At 49.2% G+C, this 16,213-nt stretch overlaps 1 protein-coding gene across 1 annotated transcript in view; it reads right to left on the reverse strand.

Moving 5' to 3' along the window:
• Positions 1 to 12,524: 12,524 nt before the first annotated feature.
• The window catches only part of cltrn (collectrin, amino acid transport regulator), a 67,564-nt gene continuing 63,875 nt past the window's right edge, over positions 12,525 to 16,213 (reverse strand). The window contains exon 6 of the mRNA XM_038802740.1: positions 12,525 to 14,910. Within this exon, the coding sequence (XP_038658668.1) occupies positions 14,760 to 14,910 (151 nt within the window). The 3' untranslated portion in view covers positions 12,525 to 14,759. The remainder of the gene's footprint in view (positions 14,911 to 16,213) is intronic.

Genomic DNA, 16,213 nt, shown 5'->3' on the forward strand with positions numbered 1-16,213 from the left:
GATGGAGGGACAGCATCGTACAACAATAAAGCCTCTATTGTACTAGTCTCTCGGCTTTGAGTATAATTGTTAGCGCTACAATTTATTGTTGTACGATGCTGTCCCTCCATCTGTGGACCCCGCAAATGGCCTCCCCAGCAGCCACCCCCGCGCACTATGCCTGCGCTGCCCGCTGCACCGCACTCCCTGGGGGTCCCCACTGTTGCTTCTGCGGTCAGCAGAAGCACCCCCGCCAGCGCTGCCCGGCCCGCACCGTGACCTGCAAAGCTTGTGGCAAGAAAGGCCACTTTGCAGCGGTGTGTCAGTCCCGGACGGTCGCCGCTATCGCGCCCCCGGTCCCTTCGCCTCAGCCGCTCGCTCAATGGGCCCCGCCGTCCGCTTCCCCCGACCCCATGTGCGATCAGTGGGCGCCGCCATCTTTTGCCGCCCCCGCCACGTGCGCTCAATGGGCGCCGCCATCTTCATCCACCACCGCCATGTGCATTCCATGGGCGCCGCCATTTTGTTCCGACCCCACAACGTACGCTCCATGGGTAGTGCCATTTTACCCACAGGTACTGCAGATGCCGCCATCTTGTCTCCAGATGCCGCCATTTTGTCCTCTCCCCGGGACGGGGCCACAGGACACGGGTTGCTACCGCTCCTCGTCGGACTCATCTGACTCAACCGCCGATCGACCGCTGCTTGCCTCCGTTACGCTCGACCAGTCCCGTCCTCGCAACCTGGCACCCTCTTCCACATCGGTGCTGGTCAACAGCCACGTGACCTCCTGCCTCATCGACTCCGGGAGCTTCGTCCACCCGGACACGGTAAGGCGCTATTCCCTTGCGGTCCATCCCACCAACCGGCAGATCTCTCTCGCCTCCGGGTCCCAGTCTGTCCCGATCCAGGGTTTCTGCCTGGTTAAACTTACTGTACATGGCGTGGAATTCGACCGTTTCCATCTGTACATTCTCCCCAACCTCTGCGCGTCACTCTTACTAGGCCTGTATTTCCAGTGCAATCTCCAGAGCCTCACCCTCAAATTCGGCAGACCCCTACCTCCCCTCACCGTTTGCGGCCTCGCGACCCTCAAGGTCGAGCCTCCCTCGCTCTTTGTCAATCTGACCACAGATTGCAAGCCCATCGCCACCAGGAGCAGACGGTACAGCACCCAGGACAAGGCCTTCATCAGGTCCGAAGTCCAGTGGCTGCTTCGGGAGGGTATCATCGAGGCCATCAACAGCCCTTGGAGAACCCAGGTGGTAGTGGTTAAGACCGGGGAGAAGCACAGGATGGTCGTGGACTACAGCCAGACCATCAACCGGTACACGCAGCTCGACGCGTACCCCCTCCCCCGCATTTCTGAGATGGTCACTCAGATTGCACAGTACCGGGTCTTCTCTACTATTGACCTGAAATCCGCCTACCACCAGCTCCCCATTCGTAAATCGGACCATCCCTACACTGCCTTCGAGGCAGACGGTCGTCTGTACCAATTTCTTAGGGTTCCCTTCGGCGTCACGAATGGGGTCTCGGTATTTCAGCGAGAAATGGACCGAATGGTTGACCGGTACGGACTGCAGGCCACCTTCCCGTACCTCGACAATGTCACCACCTGCAGCTATGACCAGCAGGACCATGATGCCAACCTTTATAAATTCCTCCACACCGCATCTCTCCTTAATCTCACGTACAACAAGGAGAAATGCGTGTTCCGCACAGACCGCTTAGCCATCCTCGGCTACATAGTCCAAAACGGACTACTGGGGCCCGATCCCGACCGCATGTGCCCCCTCATGGAGCTCCCAATCCCCCACTGCCCCAAGGCCCTCAAACGCTGCCTTGGGTTTTTTTCTTATTACGCCCAGTGGGTCCCACAATACGTGGACAAGGCCTGCCCACTTATCCAGTCCACACATTTTCCCCTCTCGGCCGAGGCACAACAGGCCTTCGCCCGCATTCGATCTGACATAGCCAGGGCGTGAATGTCTACATCCACAGTGACAGGGGATCCTCGTTCATGAGCGATGAGCTGCATCATTTCCTGCTCAGCAGGGTATCGCCTCCAGCAGGACGACCAGTTACAACCCCCGGGGAAATGGGTAGGTAGAGAGGGAGAATGGGACGGTATGGAGGGCCGTCCAGCTGGCCCTATGGTCCAGGAACCTCCCAGCCGCTCGCTGGCAGCAGGTCCTCCCTGATGCGCTCCATTCCATTCAGTCGCTACTGTGCGCCGCAACTAACAGTACACCCCATGAACGTGTTTTTGCCTTCCCTAGGAAGTCCACATCCGGGGTGTCGCTCCCGACGTGGCTCACGACTCCGGGCCCAGTCCTTCTCCGTAGGCATGTACGGCACCACAAGGCGGAACCCCTGGTGGACAAAGTACACCTCCTCCACGCCAACCCTCAGTATGCCTACGTGGAGTTCCCCGGCGGCCGCCAGGACACAGTTTCGCTCCGGGACCTGGCTCCCTCAGGTGCCGATCCAATGCCCATGCCCCTTTCTCCCCTGCGCCAACCCCAGCGCCCCCCTATTCATCCCCACCAGGTCCATCCCTCATCCCCCTGCCCACCCTGGAGGACACGGAAGATTTTGGCTCGCTCTCGGAATCATCCCGCCAGCAGCCAGCACCAACACCGCCAACACCTGCACCATCGTTGCCATCACCGCCTGTGCCGACGTCACCACCACAGCTACGCCGATCACAGCGGAACGTTCGACCACCGATTCGGCTCAACCTGTAACCTGCTAACCGGATGGACTCTTGATTTTCCTTGTTTGGACCCTCTTGTAAATAGCATCCTTTGTATTAGAGTTACATGTCACCCCCGCCGGACTCATTTTAATTACAGGGGTGAATGTGGTGATATAACCACTGTAGATATGCATACTTGCAGTAGGAGGATGTATGCCTGTACCTGTAATACAGGTTCCTCCGGTAAGCCCCTGCCGGCTAGCTCCGCCCACAGGGAGCTTGTGTATAAATATGTGTGTGAGTCACTCAGACCTTTAGTCTACAGTTGCAGATGGAGGGACAGCATCGTACAGCAATAAAGCCTCTATTGTACTAGTCTCTCGGCTTTGAGTATAATTGTTAGCGCTACATTCAGGTGTGAACGGCGTTGGCTGGACTCGGGTTTTTTGACACGGCTGTTCGGCCCATCCTGGACCGCGAATCGCCAGGGGAGGGCCCCGTAGAGCGGACCCCGGCCGGCGCCGGGCCGACTGCGCTGGCGCCAATGATGCTGATTCTCCACTCTGCGGAGAATCGTCCCAGCATAGGGGCGGAGTGGCGCGATTCGCGCCGGTCGCGGAGATTCTCCAGCCTGCCCTGGGCTGAGAGAATCCTGCCCAGGATATTGAGAAGAGTAAAAGCACAGAGGGATCTTAGAGTCCATGTCCACAGATTCCTGAATGTAGCAGTACAGGTGTTATAATGTGGTCAGGAAGACCAATGGGATACTATTTTATTACTCAAGGGTGATCATTCTGAAACTGTATAAAACACCAGTTCGACCATAGCTAGACTATTATATACAGGCACCACATTCCAGAAGGTTATGATCACACAAGAGGAGGTACAGAGGAGACTTAGAAGGATTTTCCTGCGACGAGAAATTTAGAGCTGATGAAAGATTGGATAAGCTGGGGTTGTGTACTTTGGAACAGCGGAGGTTCAGGGGAGATTTAACTGAGGTTTATAAAATGATGAGGGGGTCTAAATAGGAGGACAACTGGCTCCCTTTAGCAGAGAAGTTAATAACCAGAGGATATGAATTTAAAGTGATTGGCAGAAAGAGGAGAACTGTGGAGTAATTTCTTTCACCCAGAGGGTGGTGAGGATCTGGAAGTCACTGTCTGTCTAGAGACAGAAATTCACGCAGCATTTAAAAACATTTGGAATTGAGGTGTCATGGTGCACAAGGCTTGAGAGGCTGAGGGGAATGATTTAAACTGCTTTGGTTAAACTTGGCCTGTGCAGAGAGTGAGAGAGATGTGAAGGACAGGCTTACCTTAGCTGTCCTGGTGAGGTTATTACATTTTTTCCTGCTTTGTGGCCAGATTCTTGGGACATTGTTGGGACCATTAGCTTTGGGCAGGCATCTCTCTCTCTCTCTTCCATTGTACTTGTGATGGCCGGCAAAAACACAGTTGGCCAAAGGGCCTCTTTCTGTGCTGTGACTCTACTTGCCTGAGGTCCTGTCACCATTTGTGAGGATGAGGCCTGTTTCTCACTGGCTGTGCAAGCACCGTTACTCCTGTGCCATTGAATCTGGGGATCTTTTATGAAGATAGCTGTGTGCCATTGCAGGAAATCACTCTATGTTATCTACCATCGAAATGTACACCTCCCCTCTAAGAGACTGCCTTTAGGGTGCTGGGTTTCCACCCCCCTAAAGCAATCCAAGAATTCCCGCAGAGAATGAACTGCCACAGGCGACACCAATGCTGGAAATGGCTCAGGCCTCTGACTAGTGGCCTTGGCAAAGCCGAGTGGATACCCCGACACTGCCTTCCGAATTCAACACAACGCAGGTGTAATAATTCCAGGAGGCGCAGAGTGAAAGGCCAAACTGGTTTATTTTGAACTGAAACTAAAGCCACTACCCCGGCACAGAAAACAAACGTTGCAGTCCAGGACTATCGGGAACTGCCGGTCCGGTTCTGGGAGCTACATTTAAAGGTTCTGCTAACGAGACCCAGCTAGGCCGGCCTCCACCCGCTCACCAAGGGAACCTGTTTGCTCGCGATTTCCCCCATGATCCTCGTGAGGGTTATCGCAACAGGAAAATCAATCCCAATTACCCCAGTAATTTTAGTTGATCCCCTATCCTCCATAAAGAAAATCGCTTATTGTCACAAGTAGGCTTCAAATGAAGTTACTGTGAAAAGCTCCTAGTCGCCACATTCCGGCGAGAAATGTTCTGGATTTCTCCGGCGAGAAATCCAGAACTCTGGTGTCTGTATCTTTTTGTGCACAAGGTCCCACCCTCCAGAATTCCTGTCCTTCAGGCCTATATTGGCTCCTAACCCAACAGTGCCTCAAATTTAAAATGAGCAGCACGGTAGCATTGTGGATAGCACAATCGCTTCACAGCTCCAGGGTCCCAGGTTCGATTCCGGCTTGGGTTACTGTCTGTGTGGAGTCTGCACATCCTCCCCGTGTGTGCGTGGGTTTCCTCCGGGTGCTCCGGTTTCCTCCCACAGTCCAAAGATGTGCAGGTTAGGTGGATTGGCCATGCTAAATTGCCCTTAGTGTCCAAAATTGCCCTTAGTGTTGAGTGGGGCTACTGGGTTATGGGGATAGGGTGGAGGTGTTAACCTTGGGTAGGGTGCTCTTTCCAGGAGCCGGTACAGACTCGATGGGCCGAATGGCCTCCTTCTGTACTGTAAATTCTATGAGCACCTTTTTGTGTGATTCTTCATTGTAGCCTCACAGTTCACTATCTCAGGAATCTCCTCCAGCCCTGTAGTGACCCAGACTGCAAACTCACATCCACCTCGGCCACAGCCCAACTCCTCCTTCTCCTCCGTCATTCCCCAGGACCCTTCACACAACGTACCACAAGGATCTGTTCTGGGGCCGTTGCTGTTTGTCATTTTTATAAATGACCTAGAGGAGGGCGCAGAAGGATGGGTGAGTAAATTTGCAGACGACACTAAAGTCGGTGGAGTTGTAGACAGTGCGGAAGGATGTTGCAGGTTACAGAGGGACATAGATAAGCTGCGGAGCTGGGCTGAGAGGTGGCAAATGGAGTTTAATGTGGAGAAGTGTGAGGTGATTCACTTTGGAAAGAATAACAGGAATGCGGAATATTTGGCTAATGGTAAAATTCTTGGTAGTGTGGATGAGCAGAGGGATCTCGGTGTCCATGTACATAGATCCCTGAAAGTTGCCACCCAGTTTGATAGGGTTGTGAAGAAGGCCTATGGTGTGTTGGCCTTTATTGGTAGAGGGATTGAGTTCCGGAGCCATGAGGTCATGTTGCAGTTGTACAAAACTCTAGTACGGCCGCATTTGGAGTATTGCGTACAGTTCTGGTCGCCTCATTATAGGAAGGACGTGGAAGCTTTGGAACGGGTGCAGAGGAGATTTACCAGGATGTTGCCTGGTATGGAGGGAAAATCTTATGAGGAAAGGCTGATGGACTTGAGGTTGTTTTCGTTAGAGAGAAGAAGGTTAAGAGGTGACTTAATAGAGGCATACAAAATGATCAGAGGGTTCGATAGGGTGGACAGCGAGAGCCTTCTCCCGCGGATGGAGGTGGCTAGCACGAGGGGACATAGCCTTAAATTGAGGGGTAATAGATATAGGACAGAGGTCAGAGGTGGGTTTTTTACGCAAAGAGTGGTGAGGCCGTGGAATGCCCTACCTGCAACAGTAGTGAACTCGCCAACATTGAGGGCATTTAAAAGTTTATTGGATATGCATATGGATGATAAGGGCATAGTGTAGGTTAGATGGCCTTTAGTTTTTTTCCATGTCGGTGCAACATCGAGGGCCGAAGGGCCTGTACTGCGCTGTATCGTTCTATGTTCTATGTTCTAACTCAAATTTATTTGTATAACATCTTTAACATGGTAACCCCCCTCCAAAGGAATATCTTGGGAGTGATTATGAAACAAAATTCGACACGAAGCCACTGAAGGAGAATGTAATACGGGTTAAAAGCTTGTCAAAAAATTGGCTTTCAGGATAGTCTTAAAGGAGGAAAGTGAAGTAGGGAGGGTTTGGGAGGGAATTTCACAGTTTAAGATCTTGGTACTTGAAAAGAGATTACAGAGTTATACAGAGGCAGGTTTGGTGGGTGATTTGAAGACAAGGATGATAATTTCAAAATAAAGGCATCACCAGACCTGGAGTCAATGTAGGTCAACGAGCCCAGGGTGTTGGGTGGATGGGACTTGGTATGAATGCGGGCGTGTATACCAGTCTCAGAAGCCATCCCCCAGTACCCCCAACCCCCATCTCGCCAAAGATCATCCCAAAGGTCCAATTCTTCAATTAACTGTCCTAATAGCTCACTATGGATGGGTGTTCAGTTTACCTATATAACTTTATGAAGTAGCTTTAAGGATTTCCCCAGTTAAATTATGAAAACTCAAGCAATGGACTGTGCTCAATGGTGTCTTCATTGTTACTGTCCATACTCACTCTGTCAGGGAGATGTGTTGCCCGGGAGGGAGGACACTGTGCAGTCAAAAGGCCAGAAGCTTCAGTCATGGTATCTGGAGCCAGGTACTTTAAAATGTTGCAATATTTAGGATGGGAGTGGGAACATTTTCTGCCATTTCACAATGCTGACAAATGGGGTTAAGAATCCCTCTCCCAATGAAGTCCTCTTGCCAATGGCTTGGATACATCATCAAAAACTAGGAATTAAATGTCGTCCTTGGGTTCTCCCTCCACAACTTGGGCAAAGCCCAGACATTTATACCATTTCATTAGCCTTCCTATCAATGTAATGACAGAAGTTTGATGAACATTTCTCACCCACGTCTTATATTACAGCTCTGTGTTAAAATACATCCCCCCTCACTATAGATGTGACAAGAATTCTGTAAACTAGGAAGAGAAAGGAATAAAAATAACAAACATCAGTTTACAGACCATTAGATAATCTTGACAACAGAGATGATGATGTTCTGTTCAATTCAGTGGCTGCACTACTGCCTAATTTAAGAATCATTATCCCTTGCCCTGGACTCAGTTTTCCGTGCAGTACATACATCAAATTGACAGGATATATATACCCTGAGCATCTTCCCAGGCCCCTGGCCTCGACTATCAAAAATGACAGGAGCAATAAGATTAGAGGAACACGACCATCATCAAATTCCCTTCAAAGTCAAGGACCATGATGATGCCATTCAACTACAACAGGGCATAAAGTGGATGGGCAGACGTAGCAGGTAGAGTTTAACACAGAGAAATGTGAGGTGATACATTGTGTCATAAGGGACAGGGAGAGACAATATGGACGTAAAGACACAGTTAAACAGAATGTGAAAGGACAGAGGGACCTGGATGTTCATCTGCACAAACTTTTGAAGGTATCAGGACATATTGAGAGCATGTTTAGGAAAACACATGGGAGCTTGACCTTCTTAAGCAGGGAAGTTATGCTGAGCTGTTAAGCTTCGGTTCATCCAGCCTTGATCACTCTGTGGGGAGGGCCCTGGAGAGGTGATCTACCCGAGTGGTTTCGGGCGTGGGTAATTTTAACTACATGGTTAGGTTAGAGAAGGTGACAGGGTATGGATAAGATGAAGAAAGGCATAGGTGGTCTCATTGGCTGATCATATAAACACTAAGGGACCAGATTTAAGGGGCGGGATTCTCCAATAATGGGGCTATGTCCCCACGCCGGCGTGAAAAGCGGCGCCCACCACTCCGGCGTCAACTGTCCCCGATAATGGGGAATGCTCCCCTTCCTAAGGGGCGGGATCGGCGCCGGGGTGGTCCCCGCAGCTCCAGCCGGTGCGTAACGGCCAGCGTGATTCCGCGCATGTTCCCTTCTCCGTGCCGGCCCCTGGGAAATAAGGCAGAGTCCAACAGGGCCCGGTGCGGAGGAACATAGGCCTCCACGGAACCAGCTCGCCCGCCAATTGTAAGGCCCCGATCGCGGGCCAGGCCACTGTGGAGGCCCCCCCCCCCCCCGGGGTCAGATCCCTCCGCCCCACTGCCAGGACACCGCCCCCGCAGACTCACCTTCCAGGTCCCTCTGTGTGGGACCTGAGTAACCTATGCCGGCGGGACTCGGCCGAACTCGTCGGCCACTCGGCCCATTGGGGCCCGGAGAATCGCCGGGGGGGTGGGTGCGCTTTCAACGACGCCCCCCCCCCCCGACCGGCGCGGTGGTAATCCTGCGGGCACCCGAGAATCAGCAGGGGAGAATCGGGAAGCCGGCGGCGGGGCGCGATTCTCACATCCCCCCCCGGGGATTCTCTGACCCGGCGCGGGTACAGAGAATCCCGATCAAGGTATTCGGCAAGAGGGTGGATGTGAGCAAGAAATTCTTTATGCAGCAAACGTTAATGACCTGGAACTCATTGCCTATTAGGGTGATGGATATGGCGATGGTGATTGATGTCAAAAGGAAATTAATTGGGTGGGGGCTTGAGGGGAAAATAACAGGATAAAATAGGGGTATGGTGCCAATGGATTGGCCTACTAATAGCTTGTATGAACTCAATGGGTTGAGTGCCCTCTCTCTGCATTGTACTAAGTTTGCAGCTGTGTGACCACTCAGACTTGAACATATATCCCAATATTTTATCCTCACTGGCTCCACATCCTGCAATTCCTGATCTATTGGTTTTGTTATCAGAGGAACGGCAATGCTTCAGGCAGACGGCCCATTGCCACCTGCTCAGATGAACCAGAGATGACTGATAATGGAGGCCCTGCAAAACTCAGACATAACTATTCCAATGCTTAAGAACCAAGTATACTTACTGCGACTCCTTTTCCTGCTTCTTTGTGAAATGAGTGCATTTGACCCTCTGTTAACCTAAAAATTAGTTAAGTATGTTGTAAAAAATGTATTCACATAGTTAACATTTCCATTATTTATTAAACTTCTGAATCTGATTTACGAACAACTAATGTCAACTTGGCTCCGTTACAACCTTGGTTTTCATTGGTTGGAACATTAGCGTAGCAGTCTTGTTTCCAGCCAATGAGAATCTACCTCTTTGAATGGTGCCCTACAATTTGGTTTTGTTCACAATTAGTATGTTATGTTCTTCATTCTTTCTTTCTTTCTTTAGTCTCTTTTTCCATTTTCATTTTAGTTTGGATACTACTTCTTACCATATCTTCTTCACCTTTTAAAAATAAACTTTGAAACTCTTTCTACCTGCCTTGATTACATCTGAATTAAAATAAATGCTGCGAATGTTCCCATACGACTGTGTCCATTTTTCTCACCAACTCCTACACAGTGTCTTTTTCAATCTTGCTCTCTCGCTTCCTGCAGCCCAAAGGATTCCCTTGGTCCATTTCCATGCAGGTTTTGCCATTTTCGCACACATTGAACACAATGCCCCTTTATCTGGGGAGTTAGTTGTCCAGATGGTAATTTCCAAAATCGGGAAAGTGTATGACTGAGGCTCGTGGGAGTGGATTGTACTGTACGCGGAGACGAAGCTGTGAAGAAAGATACCAGGCCTTGGCTGAAGTGTATCCTCAAAATGGTAGAAAAAACAGAAAGGTAGAGTATTTCTTAAATGGTCAGAGGTTGGGAAGTATTGATGTCTAAAGGGACCGGGGTGTCCTTATTCATGAATCGCTAAATGTGAACATGTAGGTGCAGCAAGCAATCAGGAAGTCAAATGGTATATTGACTGTCATCATAAGAGGATTTGAGTACAGGAATAAAGATGTCTTGTTGCAATTGTATAGAGTCTTGATGAGACGGTGCCTGGAGTATTGTGTGCAGGTTTGGTCTCCTCATTTAAGGGTATACTTACCATTGAGGGAGTACAATGGAGCTTCAGTCCGGGATGGCACGATTGTCTTTTGAAGAGAGATTGAGGAAACAGGTCCTGTATTCTCTAGAGTTTCAAAGATTGAGAGGTGATCTCATTGAAACCTACAAAGTTCTTACAGGATGTGGCAGAGTACTTGGGAAAGGATGTTTCCCCTGGCTGGTGAGTCTAGAACCAGGGAACACAGACTCAGTTTCAGGGATCAGCCATTTAAGACTTAGGTGAGGAGGAATTTCTTCACCCGGGGGGTGTTGAATCCTTGGGATTCTCTACCGCAGAAGGTTGGGAAGCTCAATCATTGAGCATATTCAAGACAAAAATCAATAGATTTCTGGACTCTAATGACATCAAGGGATATGGGGGTTAGTGAGGACAAAATGGCGACGAGGTGGTGGTGAGCCACCCTCTTGAACTGCTGCAGTCCTTGTGGTGTAGGTAGACCCACAGTGCTGTTAGGGAGGGAGTTTCAGGATTTTGGCCCAGCAACAGTGAAGGATCAGCAACATATTTCCAAGTCAGGATGGTGAGTGACTTAGAGGGAATCTTGCAGCTGAGGGTGTTCCTAGGTATATTCTGCCTTCACCTTTCTAGGTAGTAGAGATCACAGGATTGGAAGGTGCTGTCTAAGGAGCCTTGGCGAGTTACTGCAGTGTATCTTGTAGATGGTACACACTGTTCATCGGTGGTGGAGGGACTGATTATTGGTAGAAGAGGTGCAAATCAAGCGGGGCTGTTTTGTCCGGGATGGTGTCAAGCTTCTGGAGTACTGTTGCAGCAGCTGTCATACAGGCAAGTAGAGAGTTTTCCATCACACTCCTGACTTAGTATAGTATTTCTGGCCACTGTCAGTGTTTTTTTTTGCCGTGTTGTAGCACTCTCCAGAATTCACTGTGAGCACATGGTGAGAGGTTTGACTTTTGCACTGCTGTTGTTGGTTCCCACAGTCTATTTGGCTGCAAACGTGAGTGGTGTGTTGGGCAAGTCTCTCTGAATGGAGCGTGATTTTTAAATAATTCATGGCATGTGAGTAAATTGGCAAGTCCTTCAGAAGATGGTGGTGAGCTGCCTTCTTGAACCGCTGCAGTCCATGTGGTGTAGGTACACCCACACTGCTGTTAGGCAGGACGTTCCAGGATTTTGACCCAGCGATAATGAATTCACTGTTGTTAATGTAGGTACTGGAGGTCGGGGGTTTGCAAAGTGCTGTTAAAGGTCACTTTGCGACTTGCTACAGTGCACCTTGTACATGGCACACACCACTTTTGTGCAGCAATGAAGACATCACAGAGCAGGTTGGGAGGAAGAGGAGAAGGGCAGCACATAAGAGGCCACATCCTCAGGAGGCCTTCAGGGAGCTTTTCTCCTATGTCCTACTCACTGAGGAACTACGTTTGAGGCAGCTTCGCATCACCAAGAAGGCAGTCAATGAGTATATCACCTGTTGCAGTCACAAAGCCAGTCTAGAACCAAGGCACAGTTGGCATTGTCTGTGACTGTCAAAGTTACTGTGGCCTTTAACATCCACGCCACAAGTTCCTTCCAGGTCGTGAGGTTATTCTGATAGCCACTCCTGACTCACCAATGGTGTTGTCTTTACGATAATGATGGGTGGTGGACTTCAACCTCACAATCAACATGCACTTCCTGCCAATCCGGTTAGACCTTAAGGTCATAATATGTAGGTGCAGAAGTAGGCCATTCGGCCCATCCAGTCTGTCCCTCCATTCAATGAGGTCATGACTGATCTGACCTGATAATCCTTCACTCCATTTTCCTGCCTTATCCCCATAACCCTTGATTTTCTTACTGATTAAAAATCTGTCTATCTCAGTCTGGAACATGCTTGACATCCCAATCTCTGCAGCCCTCTGTGGTAAAGAATTCCCCAGATACAGAAACTCTTCCTCATCTCTGTCTTAAATGAGTGACCCCATACTCTGACACAATGCCCTCTGGCCCTAGGTTGGCAGCTTAGACGGTTGTTTAGTCCTTCTATTTCTCGGTTTTTGTCCTTGTTTCCACAGCAGAAGAAGTGTAAACATAAATAAAGAGGATGAACTAATTGAATTTAATACAAGTAAAAAAAATGGAATGCAAAACAAGGAATTTCCAGGAATTAACAGTTTGCATCCCAGTAAATTGTAAGAAACCACTGTTTAAATTGTAAATGTGCCAGTCATAAGTTTTCTACATTTAAAGATTCAACAATAATGCCTATAAGTTGAAAGTTTCCAGTTACATTCCTTTATTCCAGAGATGAGAAAGAAAGAAATTGGAGTAGAATTTAGCTTGGATGACACCAGTTCAGCCCACCGCTGGAAGAACGAGTTGGAAACTCTTGTCATCTCTCCAAGGGGTGCCCAACGGTGCTGTGGGCAGCCTCGGGCCTCCAGTGCAACCAAAGCCCCAATCCAGGGGCAATCCAGCATCTCTCCAGTACTGGCAGTATCACTCAGAGCAATGGCTGATGCTGGTAAATTTTTGAGGCCTTCACCAGGGAACATTGCAGGAGACAGGTGAGGTGTGGTTACATTGGGAGTCACAGGGAAGAGGCCAGCAAGCATTGGAGGGTGGTTGGGGGGGGGGGGGGGGGGGGGGGGTGGCGTTTGTTTGATGGAACAACAGGATGAATGTCTCCGAACGGGCACACCCCTTCCTGACGCCAAGTCCTTTGAAAGACACTGTGCCTCTGAAAGAAGGGCAGCAGCTGCATGGTCACTGGCAGACAGGAACTCAGGACGGGAGAACCCCGGAGCTACCGTTAACTCCCAATAGGCTCAGGGATAATGGCCTTTAAATGGCTTAGTAATTAGCATAGCCCATTCCCGCCATTGATCGAACATGGGTCCATTGTGATTATGTGGGCTAGCCACCTCGCCCACTCTAGTGGGTTCCATGAACTCCCAGCCCAGGAAACGACAGACCAATCAAATTAAGGCCGGAAAAGTGAATGGAATCTAGGACAAGGGGTGGGATTCTACAAGGAGGTGGAGGCCTCATCACCTGGCTTAAAAGTCAGGTCAAACCTGCCTCCATATAGCTGTGTCACTCGAAGCAGAGTTAACAGCTGTTGGTCCTTTAATTAACTCAGGGTGAGACTTCTGTCCCATCTTAGGGGAAGTCCAACCTTCAAGAGTGGATGCACCCCCCGGTCCCCCCCTCCCCCTGCCATCCCACCCCACCATTAGTTTGGAGAAGACCCATAAGTGGTCATTCATTTGTTGAAGGGTGGATGGGCTGCCCAACACTCTGCCATTGGTAAAGAACCAACAACAGCAGGCAGGCGACAGGCACAGCGCACCTGCCATGCCAAAACATTTTAGGCCCCTTCCCCATTTGCCAATCTGCTCTGGGGTGGGGTAAAGGGGCATAACATTTTGCCTAGAGATTGAGCAGTTGAAAGGCTATCAGCTGATTCCTTGTTGTGGGACTGAATGTGGAGGGGTGTGATGGGCGTGGACGGTGTTACACGGTTGCTGGGTGCTTGAGGGGCTGGATGCAGGATGTGGATGGATATGGGGAGGGGGTGGTTGAGGGAGGGAGCTTCGTTCAGGGGGTTGCAGGTGGATGGGGAGGGGGTTTACAATGAATGGGGTGGGTTATCACGCTAAACCAATTGCGGTTGGAATATAACAGACAGCTCCTTCACAACAATCCAGAAATATATCACCGGACATGTCAGCAGATGACAAACCAGTTAAGATTATTGTCTATTATTAACAGGAGTTAAATCTTTGTGTATGGCTTGTTAGTAATTATTATAAATGGTATTTTCCAGAAGATTCCAATTTACTTGATCCCTTGTGAAATCATGATTTGATATTTAATATGTTAAATAGACAAGAGCTGTCATACTGAGGTGAAAGTGTTTCCTCGCTTGAACAATACTTTCTAATTCTTCACTTTTTAATGAGATTATGGTGTTAATTAAAGGGATCCTCATCCCTTTTCTTCACCATCTATAGCAGCACCTCCCCCGTGCATTAGCCTGTGTGTGACGAATGGTGGTCAGATATGGAGAAAAGTCAAACGCCAGGATCATATAATGTAGTGACTACAAATTTGCAGCCACAGAACCCCTGGATTTTTGACCACCCCACAGTTCTACCTATTCAACACAAAATAAACATAGACATTCAGAAAGAAAAAAAACAAAATTGATGATCCATGGGTTAGTATTTGTTTCTAAGATCTCTTACGAACATCTAAATCCTCTGTTTAAAATACAGTGCAGCAGTAGGTGGTAAAGATCTTTTCAGCAGACTGCGAGTAGTTGACTTTTATAGCTGGGTTAATTTATCATCTGGGTACAAAGCTTCATTTTTATGGCCTTCAGTCCCATCCAGTGTATGACAGTAAATCCCATTCTCAATTCCACTGAGACTTTTATCTTCGTTTTCATCATCTCTCTCTTTGGAGGCTCTTGTCTTCCTGCAACAGATGTTCAGAACAAACATTATGGTGTTGTACAATAACTGACTCAAACCCCTCTCCAACCTGGGTTTGAAGCTATTCATTGTTATGGTGTGAGCCCTAGAGCTCTTGGTTACCAAAGCAGGGCTGCCTACCAAACATGTCATTCACAATAAAATATTTATTGTACTTCACATTATTCCTCTTCTGGTTTCATCGGCACAGTAGGGGGGCCAGTTGCAGGAAAGAATTGAAGGGGTTTATTTCACACAGAATAAAGATGCAGTGTGATTATTATAGGTGAGACGACATTAGTTACAGAGCCGGGGACCCAGGTTCATTTCCGACCTTGGGTGACTGTCCGTGTGGTGTTTACACGTTCTCACCGTGTGTGCGTGGGTTTCCTCTGGGTGCTCAGGTTTCCTTCCACAGTCCAAAGATGTGCAGGTTAGGTGGATTGGCCATGATCAATACTGGGTTTACTGGGATAGGGTTGGAGAGTGGGCCTACGTAGGGGGCTCTTTCAGAGGGTCGGTGCAGACTCGATGGAGCGAATGGCCTCTTTCTGCATGGCAGGGATTCTATGGATTAGAGGCGCTCCGGTCTCCTGCTTCATCGACTCTCCCCTCAAAGAGGAATGTCAGTCCCAGAATGCCCTCTGTGTCTATTCGGACTGGAAAAGCGAAGGGTATCCCACAATAATTCTAAACTCACTAACGCGCACATCTTTGGATTAGTGGGAGGAAACCGGAGCAAAGTGCAAACTCCACACAGACAGTGACACAAGCCAGGAATTGAACCTGGGGCCTTGGAGCTGTGAAGCAACTGTGCTTAGCACTGTGCTACCGTGTTCCCCCCTACCGTGCACTCCATTGTACATATATGGTTCCTAGCACTGCCCTTGGAACCGGTGACAATGCCGGGGAGAGACAGAGGGTGAGACGGGAGTTGCATGGCGTGTGATTGTCTCCATTTTATTTATTTTTCCAATCGGGGGTGCCCGGATTGTTTAAAACCCTAAGTTGCTGATGGGGCTGGCTCATTCAGAGCTTGTCCCACCAGAATAATGTTGTGGGACTCACTTTTCATTTTTTCTCGTTAGTGAGTTTAGAATTATGGCGGGAAAACCCGGCAATGCCGTCGGCAGGATACCCTTTGCTTTTCCCGCCCAATTAGACACTTTGACAAAAAAGCTGAAAATTAAGCCGATGGTCAATATTTAGATTCCAGATTTATTAATTGAATTTAACACCAGCTGCCATGGTGTGATTTGAACCCCGTGTCCTGAAAGCTTTAGACTGGACAGAAAGTTTTCATGGAT

Source organism: Scyliorhinus canicula, chromosome 7, assembly GCF_902713615.1.
Source record: "Scyliorhinus canicula chromosome 7, sScyCan1.1, whole genome shotgun sequence".
Lineage (NCBI taxonomy): Eukaryota > Metazoa > Chordata > Chondrichthyes > Carcharhiniformes > Scyliorhinidae > Scyliorhinus > Scyliorhinus canicula.